The sequence below is a fragment of the Crocuta crocuta genome, unplaced genomic scaffold (assembly GCF_008692635.1).
Source record: "Crocuta crocuta isolate KB4526 unplaced genomic scaffold, BGI_CrCroc_1.0 scaffold112, whole genome shotgun sequence".
NCBI classification, from domain to species: Eukaryota; Metazoa; Chordata; class Mammalia; order Carnivora; family Hyaenidae; genus Crocuta; species Crocuta crocuta.
In genome coordinates, this window is record NW_027528818.1 from 97,556 (window position 1) to 114,393 (window position 16,838).

The 16,838-nt window shown below is 39.4% G+C and overlaps 1 protein-coding gene across 8 annotated transcripts in view; it reads left to right on the forward strand.

Moving 5' to 3' along the window:
- Positions 1–4,598: 4,598 nt before the first annotated feature.
- SLC10A7 (solute carrier family 10 member 7) overlaps positions 4,599–16,838 on the forward strand; it is a 259,094-nt gene continuing 246,854 nt past the window's right edge. For all 8 annotated transcript variants that reach the window (XM_077755901.1, XM_077755903.1, XM_077755902.1 and 5 more), the window contains exons 1-2: positions 4,599–4,904; positions 11,452–11,534. In XM_077755901.1, the coding sequence (XP_077612027.1) occupies positions 4,805–4,904; positions 11,452–11,534 (183 nt within the window). In that variant the 5' untranslated portion in view covers positions 4,599–4,804. The remainder of the gene's footprint in view (positions 4,905–11,451; positions 11,535–16,838) is intronic.

Sequence of the window (16,838 nt, forward strand, 5' to 3'; positions counted from 1 at the left end):
TTTCTCAGCTCCATTTACTTGGTCACTTCTTCCTGAACCGTTTGTACAGAGACTGTTTCTAAAGGAATCTTTCCAGAAGACTGTGCATATCATCACTAGCCAGCCTAAAATCCTTCAGTGGCTTCCTATAGTATGTAATAAAATCTGAATCCTTGACCATGACATGAGAGGTCACACATGACCTGTACCCTGGCCAGCTCTCTCTACCCTTCCTACATCCTGCACTGACTCACCTACCTATCCTGGTCTTGGAATTCCATGGTCTCCAGCTCTTCCTTGCTGAGCAATAGCTTTTTCACACCTGCCGGTTCATACTTCTGATCTCGGGAGGCTTTCCCATCTAGATTATTCACAATATCCCGTTCCTTCCTGTTAGCCATTTGTAATGGTATATTTGTTTACATCTGTCTCCTCTATTAGATTATAAACTTCTGAGGGTGGGTTTTGTCATTTTTACTCATAACTGAATGAACAACACTCTCACACGATAGCTCATAGTGAAGGCCATTACATATTTGTTCAATAAACAAATGTATTTATCAAACAAAGAGCATTTATTGTGTGTCTTTTAGAGAAGTTTGCTTTCACATGTACATTTTTGTTGGGATGGTGTCAGGGGAAGTGGCCCAGGTAATAAAGAGAAAAAACTGAGGTTGAAGAGATACTGAAAGGAAAAAATGACAGGGGAAATGTGAAGGAAAGAGAAGAGTGATGAAATTATTGAAGAAAGAGTAATGGAAGACAGAGAGGGCAAGAAGGGCTTTATGGTAGGTTGAATGGTGGGCAGACCAGATAGGTCCACATCAAATCCCTGGAATCTGTGAATGATTCCTTTATTCATGTCCTAGGGTGGCCAGAACAAATATCACAAGAGAAATTTATTCTCCCACAGCTCAGGAGGCCAGGAGTCTGAAATCAAGGTGTCAGCAGGCTTGGTTTCTGCTGGGCACTCTGAGGGACAATCCGTTCTATGTCTCTCTCCTAGCCTCTGGTGGTTTTTCCAAGGTAGAATCCTTGGCATTTCTTAGCTTGTGGACACATCACTCCTTCACAATTTTTTCTTCTTCATATATTCTTTGTGTGTCACCACATAACCTTAAAAGGACATCAGCCACTGGATTTGGGACCCATCTTCATCCAGCATGATCTTGTCTTAACTAATAATATCCATAAGACTCAATTTCAAATAGGGCCCATTCAGAGGCTCATGGTGGACATTGGGGGACACTATTCAACAGTACAGTCACCTAATTTGGGAAAAGGATATTTGCTGCCGGGAGCCGCACCGGCCTCTATGGATGGCAGTCACAGCAAGGAAATGGCAGTGTTTGCACAGCTACTGCCATGAGAAATGAAAACTGGTATCTCCTGCTACTACTGGCTCATGTTGTGCTGGTATTGACCAGGCCTCACAATATTCCATATCAGACCCATATTCTGAACACAGATACCTCATAAGGAAAAGCATATTCCTGCCTTTACAAGAGAGATTTTAGATGAAAGCTCTATGGATGATTGTCAAAAGGCTCTTCCTAAGGGCCTTGAAGATCCAAGACTTAGAGGGTTAAGAACACAAGAATTACAACTGAGCCTGGCCCCGAGACAAAGAGCCTAATTTAGAGTTAAGGTACAGATAGGGCAGAACTTACGTTAATACTTACACCTTCTAATTGGTGATGTATGGCAGTCCCTTCCCCAAGGCCTACTTTCTGCAAACACCCTCCCTTACAGGTGGCTGGGATGAGGATAGATAAGAGTAGCTAAAGCATTACCCACAAACAAAAGGCTGACACTTTTAGGGCCTCCATGGTGTTCACACATTCAGCATCAAATAGGTTTCCACAAACAACTTATTAACCAACTCAAAAACATACATTTGAGAGTCAGACAGAATGACTCTTAGCCCATCTATACACTTAACCTATGACCTAACCTTAGCGTTATTAACTTAGAACAAATATGTATCCTGTCTTTTACTAAGAATACCCTAATTCTCTAGTTATAAGATTTACTTAACCTCACTATAATTGCAATAGTTCTGCAAGAATATTTCTGTAAAACCTGCTTCTGTACACTTTCCAAAGCATCTTATCACAAAGAGCTATCCATTGTAAAAATTCCTTTTTCTGATGTCATGTTATCATTTAACCTATAAATAAAGACACCAAAACCGACAGGACAGAGATGCCTGCCTGGTGATCAGAAAGGATCTCGGGGCTCTCTCATTCTCTTTCGCCGACACTGTCCATCCTTCAGGGACCCCTGGACCTGCCGCGGCCTCCGGCAATTTGTAGGTGTAATTAAGTTAAGGATCTCAAAATGAGATCATTCTGGATTACCTGGGTGGGCCCTAAATCCAATGACAAATGTCTTTATAAGAAGCACACAGAAGAGGAAACACAGAAACAGAAGAGAGGAGGCAATTTGAAGACAGATGCAGAGCCTGGAGTGATGCAGTCACACACAGAGGAGAATATGATGTGAAGATGAAAGGCAGAGATTGGAATGATGCAGCCATAAGCCAAGGAAGCCAACTTATGCCAGCTATCGCCAAAAGCTGGAAGAGGCAAGGAAGGATTCTCTCTCCAGAGCCTCCAGAGGAAATATGACTTTGCCAATACCTTTGATTTTGGACTTCTGGTTTCTAGGGCTCTGAGAGAATAGATTTGTTATTTTAAGGCATCCAGTTTTAGGTATTTGTTACAGTAACCATGGGAAACTAATCTAGGTCTTACACTAACAGAACAGAAATAACAGAGCACTGTTTTCCTTTAAGTACCATTGAAAACAAAACAAAAACTTCCATGAGTTAGATTCTGCTTTAAACAGATCAAAGAGTTCTTAGTAAATAAGGATTTGCAAACAGCGATGAAATTAAATGGGGCCAATTTTCTGTAAGCATAATGCTTAATGGGTTTAAAAAAAAAAACCAAGATCACACTTTCAATGACTGGAATATAGGACTCTGTAACCTAGTAAGAAATTACTATAAGAAAATAATTGCGTTGTAAACTATCTTTCATCTCCACTTATCTGGTGACTGCCTGATAATGAACATCAGATTTTATCACATCTCATGTGCTTTCAGTTGTTTAATGTCATCTGTGTCTTCCTATTAAGTTCTTTTTATCTTGAGTTTCACCTTTTGTCATTCTGCCTGATGTGTAACTAGAAGACACTCTGTTCTGTGTAACCAAAACTGGTAGCGTAACTGCAAAAACGGGCTTCGTTTTTGGACTGCAAGTGATGTCATCAAGACAAAGCTAAATAAGTAGATGAAATTACAAAATGAGTCTCTTTCAATCTCCGAATAAATTCAGAATTAAAGTCCGGCATCACTGCACAATCCTCGAAGTCTCTTCCAAACTTGAGGTTCCATAGTGACCCATTTAAGCATCAGACACACCACCACTTCAAAATGTTGGATAGTATTTTATTTGCTCATTTCTTTAGGTACATATTGGGGAGCAGCTGAAGTTCCTCTTGGGTCTAGGAATAAAAAGTCCATTCATGAAACGATGAATGTCACTGGTTGCCAGAACACACCTCCAGGGAGAAACTGGGGAAGGCACAGAATACAACCCGAGGGCCAATGGAAAAGGGCAGGAGCTCCCCTCCATTCCGTGTCTGCCCTGAGGCCCTTGACCCCGTTCCCACACTAGTCCTGCTGTGTGGGTGGGCAAGCCCTGAGGGTCAAGCAAGAGCGTGCACTCGCTCACCCTCCAGGCTCCCTAGCCCAGACCTCACTTTGCCCATCATCAGCTTCTCTAGGAGGGAGCTTGAGCACTCACCAGTGCCCCCAGGGAAGACCTGGCCCCCAGCGCCTGGGCGGTGGCGGGAGGTGGGGGTGCGGGGGACGAACCTTACAGACCTCTCTGATCCGGGAGGTCGGTGTGGGCGAGTGGGCTCGGACCAGCCAGGCCTCCCAGGATGTAGCGGATGCTGGAAGGCAGGGGTCCTGCGGACTTGGGCGTCAGCTCGACGCGCCCAGTTTTCGACCCGTCTTCGGGGTTAAGGCTCCCCTAAAGAGGGAGACGATTTTCCAGGCAGAGGTCGAAGCGCCTCTAACTCAGGCGACTCCGGCAGACAACCAGGAGACTCCGAGTGGCCTCCCCTCCCCCGGCGCACACGTCAACGCCGGCGTCGGGGAAGCGCCGTAATGCCCCGAAGAAGCGCGCCAGAAAGAAAAACCACCTCGCACTCCGCTGCCGCAGCTGCTGAATGAGAGCGCACGCTAGCCCTTCCCGTAGGCTCACGGCGAAGCAAAACAAAGTTTCTCCGTGGAGGTGCTGGAGGAGATCGGGCAGCTGCGCCTAAAGGCTTGTCGGAGCGGGACCCTCGATAAGGCTAAGTGGCTGTGGAGCCTAACGTCTCTCCCTGTACTAGTCATTCCTAAGGTTCTGCAGGTCTTGGCGTTTAGCGAGTCAGCCCTACCAGGCAGCCAGCTTCCCTTACACGATCGCCTGCGCTGGCCCACCTGGCCCAAGTGTCCGTTTCAGAGCATTTGCACGTGGGAGCGTCGGCTAGAGCCGCCGTGGTAGCGTGCGCGTCTATTATGAGGCGCGTGGTAGTGATGGCGGCCCTCAGTGAGACTTTCCTGTCACTGGATACTACTACTCCCAGCCCTCCTCAAAGCCGCCGGAGCAACCTCCTGGTCTTTAGTTTACAAGTGGCAATTTGACTTGCTTTGCTGCATGTCTGGAGGGACCGTGGAAAGTGTGGAAACGCCTCGGGGATTAAGCGATCGTAGCTTAAAAAGAAAAAAAGCCAAACAAATAAACAAAACCCACCCACCCTAACAAACATGAGGCTGCTGGAGAGAATGAGGAAAGAATGGTTCATGATTGGAATAGTGCTGGCGATCGCCGGAGCTAAACTGGAGCCGTCCGTAGGGGTGAATGGGGGTAAGTGCTGCACCTCTGAATGCTCCATCGCGATTCCCACTTCAGAACTAATTTTCAGCGTCTTGGAAAGGAGAGGAAACCGTAATTGGGAAGTGTCTGCTTCTCTCAAGGGCACTGACCAGCTCAGGGTGTCCTCTGGCCCATTATGCTGATGTTTTAATTTGCCAACCCCGGAGACTAATTAGGAATGGGGCAAATGAATTTGAACGCAGGTTACCTTTTGCGCGAACAATCTATGAGTATCCTTAGTGTTAGGGAGTGAGGTTACTGAGAATGAAACTTAACTCCATTTGCCTTCAGAGTAGCATCCTATCCCAAGGGACGTTAGTTAGGTTGCCAGGAGTTCCTTATCTATCTTGGAGTGGCCACCATTACCTTGTCTATTTCCGGATCCCTCCTCCTTCCCGGCCCCAAGTTTAAAAAAAAGGGGGCGGGGGTGGGAGTGGGGGAAGAAAAAGGGACACCCACCCTTTCATTCTCCACCTCATACTTTTGTGGCCCACATGTTGCAGAGTGATGATTTGCTGCAATTGCCACCGCTCCAGAAACTCCCAAGCCGACTGACACGTTGCACTTTTTCATTACTGGACACTACTTCCGTGTGCTGCCGGGACTCCGTTGCAAGTACTCTAACAGATACAGGCTGTCTTAGACTATGTGCAGTGTGTATTTTGGCAAGGAAATGTAGGCAGGCTAAACTCATACGCAGATCTCTGAATAGTGGGAGCCTTGTAATGTGGGGGTGGGCATTGGTGGAAATATGATTAGTCTTCTATTCCCCTCCCTGCGGTTTCACCCTTATACAGTCATAAACATTAATTGAATTTCTCCAATTCATTGTCTTTTTGACCTTGTCAGTTTCCACCTTTATTAACAGTTTTAATACAGTCAGTCATACAACAGGGACAAATAAGGACCGAAGTGAGTACACACAATTTTTTAGGAAGTGCTCAGAAGGATATTTGAAGTTACATGTACCTTTTTGTTAAAACATGATGGAAATGAGTAAAATGATCTCTTATTAGAACAGTGGTTCATTCAAGCATCCACCCTCAATTCCTCCATTTAGAAGTAGCTTCAGGGAACATTTTAAAAGGAATTTTTTGAACAAAGACTGTAAGGATTAAAACTTTTTTGTGTGTTTTATGGGTTTTTTTTTTTCCTTCTGTAGTCAACTTAGTACAAAAAGTGTAGAATATGTAACTGAGAATAAAACTGATACTCATCATGGTTTCTTCTTCTGAAGATCTTTGACCTGGCTTCTCTGGGAGCTTATGGCAAACTCGTGAATGCTGGTATTTCAAGTTCTGTCAAATGAGTACCCTCTGTCCCTGGAACTAGCTGGAGAGGCAGAATTCAAGTTAGAGTGTCTTTGTGGTGATCTGGAATACACGCTTAACTAGCATCAGTAGCACACTTTGTGGTTTATGGTGTTAGATCTCTTATTTGCTCATTGTTAAGGTGTAATTACAGGTGATGTATTATCTTCAAGTTTAAATCTGCAGGCGCTTGGTTTGGTAAAATACTTTTTATCTTACATTCCAAGGATGCTGTGAGAAGAAGGGTTATTGAACATGGAATCATTTCCCTAGGGCTTCTTCAAAGTGGCGTGTGTAAGATGGATTCTGTAATCTTGTTTATTCCTTCTGACTCTGCTTCTTGAAGTTTTGGTATATTACTGTATCTTAGAAATGCTTCCCATTTTTACCAATACTTGTGCCATTAATCCAGGATAATTCATTTCTCTGATTAATTATAGGAGTAGAATGTTAAGGGGCACCTGGGTAACTCTGTTGATTGAGTGTCCCACTCTTGATTTCAGGTCAGGTCATGGTCTTACTGCTCCCTGAGCCTTGTGTGGAGATCTGGGCTGAGAGTTGACAGTGCAGGGCTTACTTGGGATTCTGTCTCCCTCTCTCTCTCTGTCTTTTTCCTCCCTCTCCCCTTGCCCCCCACCTTTCAAAATTAAAAAAGTAAATATTAAACAAAAAGAGTAGAATGTTAAGAACTAAAAGGAACCTTTAAGTATTTTAAGCTAACATGCTACTTTTACAGTTGATGAAGATACTGTGACCTGAGGTCAGGTGACTCATCCTTGGTTAGTTAGACTCAAGGAAGAAGGACCAGACACAAGGGCTCTCCATTTATTTCATACTAGTTGCAAAATTCATACACCTTTTCTTGGCAAAAAATAATTTAAAATGAGTAACTGTTGTAAAGAAGGGTTCTATGCAATGAAGATATTTTCCGTGCCTCAGTTCTTAGCCCAGAAGAGCAGAGCAGAATCAGCAAATATTGAATAACAGTGTACTCAGATGATTTGCTAATTGTTCATGTATAAAAGTTACTTTTTCCAAAAAAGTAAAACAAACGATTGTTTACTATTTCTTCTTCTTTTTTTTAAATTTTATTTTAGAGAGAGAGCATGAGCAGGGGAGAGGGGCCCAGGGAAGGAGAGAAAGAAGCAGGTTCCGTGTTCAATGGGCAGCCCAACGTGGGGCTAGATTCCAGATTATAATTCTGTAGAGCTTTTAATTGACCTTCCCACCTGCGAAACCTCTTAAATAGAAATAAACCTCCAAATAGTACCAAATAACATTTTCACTTCACAAGTTAAAACAACAACAATCTAGGAACAGTAGAGGAAGAGTTGCTGAAAATGTTTTTATTGCATCTTGTTCTTTAGAATGGTCTAAAGCACCTGTGTGTACTTGTAGTTTTTAGTTAGTTTCCATTTATGGGCTCTGTACGTTTGGGGATGTGATTTTTAGTGCATTCATACTGACTAAACAGTTTTCTTTTTTAAAACATTTTTGTAATTTTATTTATTTTGAGAGAGACTGCACAAGTGAGGGAGGGGTAGCAAGAGAGAGAGAGAGAGAGAGGAAGAAGGAATCCCAAGCAGGCTCCACATCATTATCTCAGAGCCCAGTGCGGGGCTTGAGCCCAGTGTGGGGCGCAAACCTACAAAGCTATGAGATCAAGACCTGAGCCAATGCCAAGGGTCAGATGCTTAAATGACTGAGTCACCCAGGCACTCCTGAATGATTTTCAGTAGAATGGTTTTCTAGATATTCTTTTAAATAGGAAAAGTTTTAGTAGTCTTAAACTTGTTAAGGTGTTTGCTTCATCTTTAACTGGATCAATACCTTAATGACTATACTGTCTACATGTACATGCAAGATTTCTACACTTAAAGTATCATACCTTTGTTCTGACCTCCCTTTGAAAACAATCTATACAGCTAGTAGGTGAGTCGTACATTTCAGGAAATTTATAGGTAATGGAAACCCCAAAACTAGAGACGTTGAATGACTTTCCAAATGAGAAAAAGTATAACATGTACTAGCCTCAATAATTTAATTCTTAGTTCACTGTTGTTTTTACTCTGTACATTTCAGTTTTAAATATGTAGAAAAAATTTAAAATAAAAAGCCAAGGTAAATGTAAATGTGTTTGAGGTGTGGATAATCTGTTCCAGTGCAGCCCAGGGAAGTGCGGAGCTATGCACACCTTAGAATATACCAGAGACTAACACTGTGCTATTCATTCCCGGGAAGAGAAAGGTTTACTTCTTTGGAAGTACAGAGTAAGTTTCTCGTTTCTACCTGCATCTTAATTTAGATTGACATTAATAAGACATAAATCCTAAAAGGAAACTGCTTCATTTTTCCATTAAAAAAACATAAGGTGAAACATGTGAAAGCTTAAGTGTGTTAGCATGAATATCTTAGATTAGGTTTAGAAGTGAAATTTACTTGGTGATGAGTAGATTTTATGACATGGTAATAGTTCCTTGCATTCCTAAGCATTCCAGATCATTTTCTTTTATCTTCCCCATGGATGTGGGGGAGCCCAAAAATTACCTTGTTTTTTTTTTCTGGCTATTTTTTCTTCTGATTTTGCTCTCCCATTCCATTTTTACTGATCAACATTATTATTATTATTTTGCTTTTATTTAAAGGAAAAGTTAAAACTTATATTTCAACTTTGAACTTTATAGCCATCTGAAGATTCAGGTCTTATTCCGATCTACTTTGGTGACCCAGAGAATATAATCATTGTCTTGGAGAGGGGCCACATCTCATTTTTTTTTTCATGTCTCATTTTTATACGTAATCTCATCACTCACCTCTGTCCAAATATTTACCAAGTGTTTATTTCAGCCCTGTGTGACTTCTAGGTTCTCATTCCTAACTTGGACAATCTAATAGTATCTCAGTTGCTCATAGTATAGTTGTTGGCCAACTAAGGTAGGTGCTTTAGCTATCCCAAAGAAACATGTGATCTAAGTAAACGCCATGCGCTTGCTATGGAGATAATCTTTAGACACGTTTCCTGGCTTTCCCTTGCAACCACATTGCTAATTTTAACCCCTCCTGTATAGAAATTTTGGGGTACCACTGTGGGCAGAGGTGTAGTTGATAAGAATAAGGTCTCATAAAAAGCAGGGAGTTGGGGGAACATAAAAATGAGTTCAAACAAATGAACAAACAAGGTATTTAAAATTCCGGGAAGACGTTTACTTCCAAAACCAGTTGGATTCCTGGACTTTAAAATCTGTTCCTGAATCTCCTCCCTCAGTTGTAGAGGAAATAATATTTCTACATGTGAGCTGCAGAGACAGATTCACTCACAAGTATAAAAAATGCACTTCTTTTTAAGTTTTGGAACACGTTTACTGCCCTGAAAGGTAATGCCTTTTCCTCTAGCCTTCTTTCTTTTGCTCCCTTTTCTCAGATCTCAGCAAAATAATTTGTGTAATGCCACGTATATGCAAGAATTTATTGCCTGTTTGAGGAGATCTTTGTTTCTTTTTTGTTCATTGATGTACTACAAAGGCCTAAAATATAGTAGATGGTGAGTAAGTATTTGTTGACTGAATGGTGATTTTTCTTGAGCTTGGTCTTCCTTATTGAGCAGTATCTGTGGGTATGGTGAAGGGCTGCAGGGAGTGGAGGAGCCTTGATTGTGGTCCTGTTATTTTGCTTAAGGGAGTGTGTTAGTTTCCCTTGCTGCCACACCAGAAACACAAACTGGGTGGCTTAGAACAACAGAAATTTATTTTCCAGAAATTATTCTGGAGGCTAGAATTCTGAAGCTAAGGGCCATGTTCCCCCTGAAGGCTCTAGGGAAGAATCTTTCCTGTTTTCTGACTTGTGGTGGTTGCCAGTTGTCTTTGGTGTTTCTTGGCTTGTTATAACACAACTCCAGGCATTGCCTCTGTCTTCACATGGCCGTCTTCCCTCTGCGTGTTCACATTTACCTATACTTGTAAGAATGCCAGTCATTGGATTAGGGTCCACTTTAATCCAGTAAGACCCCATCTTGATTTGATTACATCTGCAAAGAACCAATTTCCAAAGAAGGTCACATTCATAGGTTCTTGCGGGACATGAATTTAGGAGGACAGTGTTCAACTCAGCACAAGAGGGCTGAACAGAATGTCAAATATGAGATGATCAGATTGTAAAATGTTGGCGTACCCCAGTGTTTCTCAGACTCAGCGCTATTGATATTTTGGACATGGTAATTCTTTGTTGCTGGGAGGGCAGTCCTGTGCCTTCCAAGCTGTTTAGCAGAATTCCTGATCTCTGTCTACTAGAGATACTAGTAACACCCCCACTTGCTGAGTTATAACAACCAAAAAGAGTTTCCAAACATTGCCAAAAGTCTGTAGGAGGCAAAATTGCTCTTGCTGGAAAACCACTGGTTATAGAAGTACAAAATGGCATTTTCTTAGAACTACATCTTTTAAAAGCATGTTGTTCTTTGGCTAATATATTAGGTCTTCAAGACAGTTGTATACAAAAGAAGTAAATATTAATTAGGGTTGCCGCTGTTGTCCTCATAGTGTTAATGCATTTGGGGTGATGCCAGCCTAACTCCAGAGAGGATTTTCTAGATTGGAAAAGATTAGGCCTGTTGGTTCACAACAGTATAGCCAGGGCCTGTCACAGAGTAATAATAATTGCAAACTTAACATATTGTTAGTACTCTATTACTCTATGTGCATTATCTCATTCACATAGTAAATGCTCAGTACATCTTTGTAGAATGAATACCCGTGGGCTGACCTGAATGTATGCATGAATACAGGTTTTTATTTCTGGTATCCTAGAAGGAATAAAATAATATTTGCTAAAGAGAAGGTAACTTCTTCCATTGATTCTCTCTCTCTTTTTTTTTTCCTGATTTGGAGAATTTTGATTGTTTTGTAAGCACTGATACTGTGGCAGATACAATTAAACGTCATACTGAAGGATGTTGCCTATTTGCTCTCCTGTGTAAGAGCAGTTTGTTTTTATTCTGCTGGTCTGAGGATGCTGTGCTGAACTGGATAGCCATGGTCCTTGTCTTGTGGAAAATCTCCTTTGGGAAGTTCAGCTGCATCACAGCAAATGCTCAACTCTGTCAGAACCATAGTGTAGTAAGGGCAACACTAAGATTTGAAGTACTATTTGCCCTCCCTCAATGGATTCTTCTTTCATACCATGTTATCTACTGGAAATTCTTATCTAACAGTAACTTATTTCTCTCTCTTTAGGACCACTGAAGCCAGAAATAACAGTCTCCTACATTGCTGTTGCAACAATATTCTTTAACAGTGGACTATCATTAAAAACAGAGGTACTGTCACCTATGGAGCATATCAAAAGCAGGGAGAAAAATTCCATTTTTGCATATTATTTTGAAATATCAGAATCCTTTTGTAAAGATGTATGTAACTATGGTCCAAAAGCTTCACTATAGTAGAAGATGACTTGGACTTCAGCAAAGGACTTGTGTTTTGTATCTACCTATTAAAGAAATTTAGTAGTAGAACAACGTGGACCTTGAGGGTGGGGTTATAATGGGTATGTTTTTAATACAGCAACTGAACTGAATGAAGCATCCGCTTGAGGTCTTCGTCACATTATGGTGGTCAATATGGTAGGGACTGCTGTAGCACATTTGAGTTATGGATGTTTAGTTGGGTTTCCATAACTTTTGTTCTCAGGACTCATGCTGTTCAAGTGATGCCTGTTAGGTTATAACTTTAACCAATTTATATTTTTTAAAGTATATTCTTTGCTGGTACATCTATTAAATATTAATACAGTTTAAGAAAAAAATTGGGATTTTTCATACCATGTCACAATTTATCATGAAGACATATAGTTAATGTTATTTATCGATCAATGTGTTGCCGAACATGGAATTCTCCCAGAATTAAAGAAATCAGACATTTTTAACATGCAGAAGAGGAATGGGTAGAATTTATGATCCTCTTTTGACTTACAATTTAAAAAGGAGAAGAAAAAGAGGAGAAAATACCTGTTTGCTTTTGAAGAAATTACCTTGGGTTTTTTCAAGTTGTTATTCTAAGATGCTTATTCTTATGTAGATAGAGAAATCTTACTATGCAAGGATTTTTTTTTTTTTGGGAAATAGCTTTTTAAGCTAAAATTTTGTTTCAGCATCATATCTTGCTTTACTTATTTTCTTTTAAGTGTGATTAGAAGAGGACTAAATTTAGTTACAAGGACCATCCTAGTAGCAACATGAAAAAAATATGGCTTTAGTAAATTTATGTATTCTGTAGTTATCTAGTTGGTATAAATCTTTTTATTGGAGCATTTTAAAAATATAGATGGGATCCCTGTGTGGTATCTGGTTAATTATGTCTCAAAAATTCTGAATATTCTCACTACCTGTTCTGACATTACTATGTCAGAAAATAACTGACATAGGATGGAATTTCCTAAATATGTTAAATTCTAGTTTTTGCAAATTATATTGACTTGAAAGGACTATGATCAGTGCTTACAAGGCACAGGCTTTTTTTTCTGTCAACACCTTCATTCTTCTGGTTCTCAAATGTGGGGTCTAGTGATACAGAAAAATATTTGCTACCCCCATGGTGCTGGGCTGTTCTTCCTTGGAGGTCTTCCTGCTGGTCTTGGCTAATACCCTTTGTGAGCAGCTGCCTTACCCAAGTCCTCTACTTGGGACTTTGCTCTAACTATGTCCCCTGGTGGCTGCTTAACGGCTACAGCTGTTACTTATGCCAGGAGAAATCTGGCAAGAGACTTGATTCTCTCACTCCTTAGCTTCTTGCTTAATGTGATTCTGTAAAACAGCCAACTTTGTGGGATGCAGGAGTTTAAGAAGGAAGAATGTCACAGCTATCAGCATTTCTGTAAGCACCAAATTCTTCTGTAAAAGCACCTAGGAAACCTTCAGAGTATTCCAGCTAATTTGGATCTAATGATAAAATGCCTTGATCCTGTGCTTTATCATGGTATCTAAGTAGCCCTCAAAGCCATTTCTTCCATCAATGGCCCTTTTCACTATACTACATTAAGTCATTTTCAAGATCCATTCAGTTGAAGATGTTCTAGATTGCATCATTGTATACATCATAGTATAGTGTTAAATCGTCTTTAAGCCCTGCTAATTTCCTGGGCAACTGAGCCAATGGTTTAAAGTTAGGAGGTAGCAATCTTGTTGTTATTTGTTTTCTAGTTAATAATCTTACATTTATTTCAGCTGGGACTACTAAATTTAAACCTTATTAGAATAGTGCATTTTTACATGCAGGAGACACTAAGTTATCACTGACTTGAGTTTATTTGAGAGCATTCACATTGACCTCATTCATGTTTGATTTATATTGAACATTTCATGTAGTGTAACCCATACATTGATGGAATGATGTATATTCTAAAATTTGTTTTGCTCATTTATTAAAATCATAAAGAACTCTGTTAATACTAAAAAGATTTCATTCTAAATCTTAAGTTTTATGACTGTTGATTTCTAGATTTTAAAATATCTGTTGAAATATCTTCTGAAAATTTATTGTATTCAAGTCCAGTAAGGTCACATTTGAAATATAGTTGATGTTCAACTAATTAGGAGCTACAGTTCCAGAGGATTTGTCACTTAATAGACCGTGGCAGAATCAATCTCATCTAAACAAATACCTAGGAAGTGCCTGTGGCTACAAGGCACTGTGTTTGGTACCGGGATAGCACCAGAGACGAGCAAGATGTTCAGGGCCTGGAAAGGGTCTTGAGTAGGGCAGATAGTACAGGTCTTTCCTTATTTTCCTAAACAGATTATTTTCTGAAGTTCTATTACCTTAGAAGTAAATATAGCAAATTCTAAACTTTACATTCATGCTGCTTGTTTCCAGCCCAGAGCTATGAGGCTGATTTTTCAGAAAGTGAATCAAATAAAGGTCAAATAAAGGTTAGAAGGGAAATTGGTATGTAATGAAAATATTTCTACATCTCAGTCAGAGCCCCTGATTTTAAGGAATTCTCGGTACTGTCAGTGATAATTCTGGTATAATAAGTATTTGGAGTATCTCCGTAAGTTTGCTTTAATGGAATTTGACCTGTATTACATGTGAATAAATAAAATGTCGTGCAGAATCAACTTTTCAATTATTCATGATGTCATTTATTTGAGTACGTGGCCCTAAATTCTGTATGGACATGTATGGAATAATACTGTTTTGGATGTTATAGTGTTCACTTGCTTTTTCTTTTCCTGTTACCTTATTTTATCTTTATGTTTGTATGAAGAAGATATGGAAAATATATAACCCTGGGTTTTTGTGATAGTCTTGAAAATCTTAGGGATACTTCATGCCTGTTATTTCCCTATTGTTAAGAGGCCTCTCATGACCCAACATTGTCGGCCTTTGTGATTCATTTTGCTGGATCCTTTATTGTTCCATTGTCCTGAGGCAGTGGCAGTTGTTTATAATTGTCATTTATTAGATCAGCTAGTATTTTTAAACTACATTTTATTTTTTATAACTTTTTCTGATTATAAAACTGATATTTACCCATTATAGGAAGATTAGAAAGAATAAAAATAACTAGCATTAACATCTCTGTGGTTTTTGGTCCTTTTTTTCCTAAACATGTTTTATACATAGAATATTTAAAAATGAAGTATTTAAAGAATTGTATATATGTAAGTATACACACACCTGCATAGTATAACATACATATACACATATGTAATCTTTTTTTCTTATATGGCACTGTATAGTAATAATTTTTATATAATTTAATATTTTAATTTAATTTTTCTTCATATGTATAAAATTTACATTTTTCTTACTTTTATGAACATAAATCAAATGGTATAAAAGTATAGTTGATGAGAAGTCTTCTTTTCTCCCCTCTATCAGATATCTGGACATAACTAATGTTAAAAGTTTCTGTGTATGTTTCCAGAGATATTCTGTGTGAAACATATGTGTACTGCGCTCCCTTCAAGCTAGAGTGTTTTGTACTGCTTGCCACCCTGTTTTGTTTTACTCAAAAAACATATCTTGGAGATTGTTTCATATCAACACATAGAGAACTCCTTGTTTCTTTTCGTATGCTGGAAAGCATTCCATTTTGTGAATGTGTCATGCTGTATTTTACTAGTCCTCTATTGATGGACATTTAAGTAATTTGTAAGGTTTTGCGCTTACAAAAATGCTGCAAAGGATAACCTACAGGTTGCCCATGTTCCCACATTTCAGAGAAAATGTGAAGGATTACTTCCTAGAAGTGGAATTGCTAAGTCGCATGATATGTATAGTGTAAGTTGTGAGAGATATTCCAAGTACCTAGAAAACTGCCGTGTTCTCAGTATTTGTTGACTGAAGGAATGAGTTGCCAGATTGCTGTCCTTAGATTGTGCCAACTTATATTCCTATTGGTTAAGTAGGGAAGGACCTTGTGTTCCCACATGCTTGTCAACACGGTTTTAACATGGTTTTAATCTCCTAACAGTATGGTTATACCTTAATTTATTTAATTTGTCACCCATTTTTGGACTTTTAACTCGTTTCCTGATTTTACTATAAAGGATGATGCTGTTGTGATCAATTCTGCATGTAAATGCTTATACCACTTTTTATGTCCTTAGGTTAAATACCTAGACATAATATTTTTGGAGGCTAAGAATGTGAATTGTATTGTAGTCCTCCTTGATATATATTCCCAAATATATATCAAGAATATATATTTATATAAGATATATATATTATATATATCTATATAAGNNNTTATATCTATCTATATAAGAATATATATATATACTTTTCAGAAAAGTTATGCTGTTTCACATTCCTATCTAAAGTATATGCAGATGCCTTCCTTAGTTACTGCATTCTGGTTGATCATTTTGTTACTACTAAACATTAGAATATTAATATTTATTTAGCATTTGTTAAATACCTCTAGGTATATCTAAGTGACATTTGGTTTCAAAACTGCTGAGAATTCTTGGAACTGCTGGTACTCAAGTTTTCTCTGGGGTGGACCTTTAAGAATTCTGATACAACATAAGGATGGCTCATTTAATCTTCAGTCTGATCCATGGCCCTGGTGTGGCGTCTGGTCTACCCAGTGTCTCCCATTTGCCAGAAATTCCTTAGATGTCATTTGGGATATTCTGTGACCACACTGGCACTGCTGTGTGTCTTCACTTGGGAAATGGGTAGTGGGAGCTAATGAGACAGATCCTGGCAAGTGGTGATCTGAATCTGCATGAACCTACTGTCCATTAAACTGATAAGCTCTGGTTAATGTCTCTGAGACTGAGAAGCTCTTGAATGTCTTACTTGAACTGGGGTAGACGTTACAGTGCTATGTTTGTAACCGGTGAGAGTCTCTGGCATCTTTGATGTGCTTTAATGACTTCTTGCATGTTTTATAGGACTGTAGTACGTTTTCTACCACTTTCTGAGTTTGTTTTATTTCAACAGAATAACTACATAGGTCAAAGAAATTCAAATGCAAATGCCTTTGAATTTGTACACATTTGAACCCCAAAGTTTAACTCATTATCTGTTTTTAGCTGTGAGACATATAATGTGCCCAGTGTATCATGTTTAATGTGAGTTTCTTCCCTCTGGAGCAGTAGTGTGACATGATG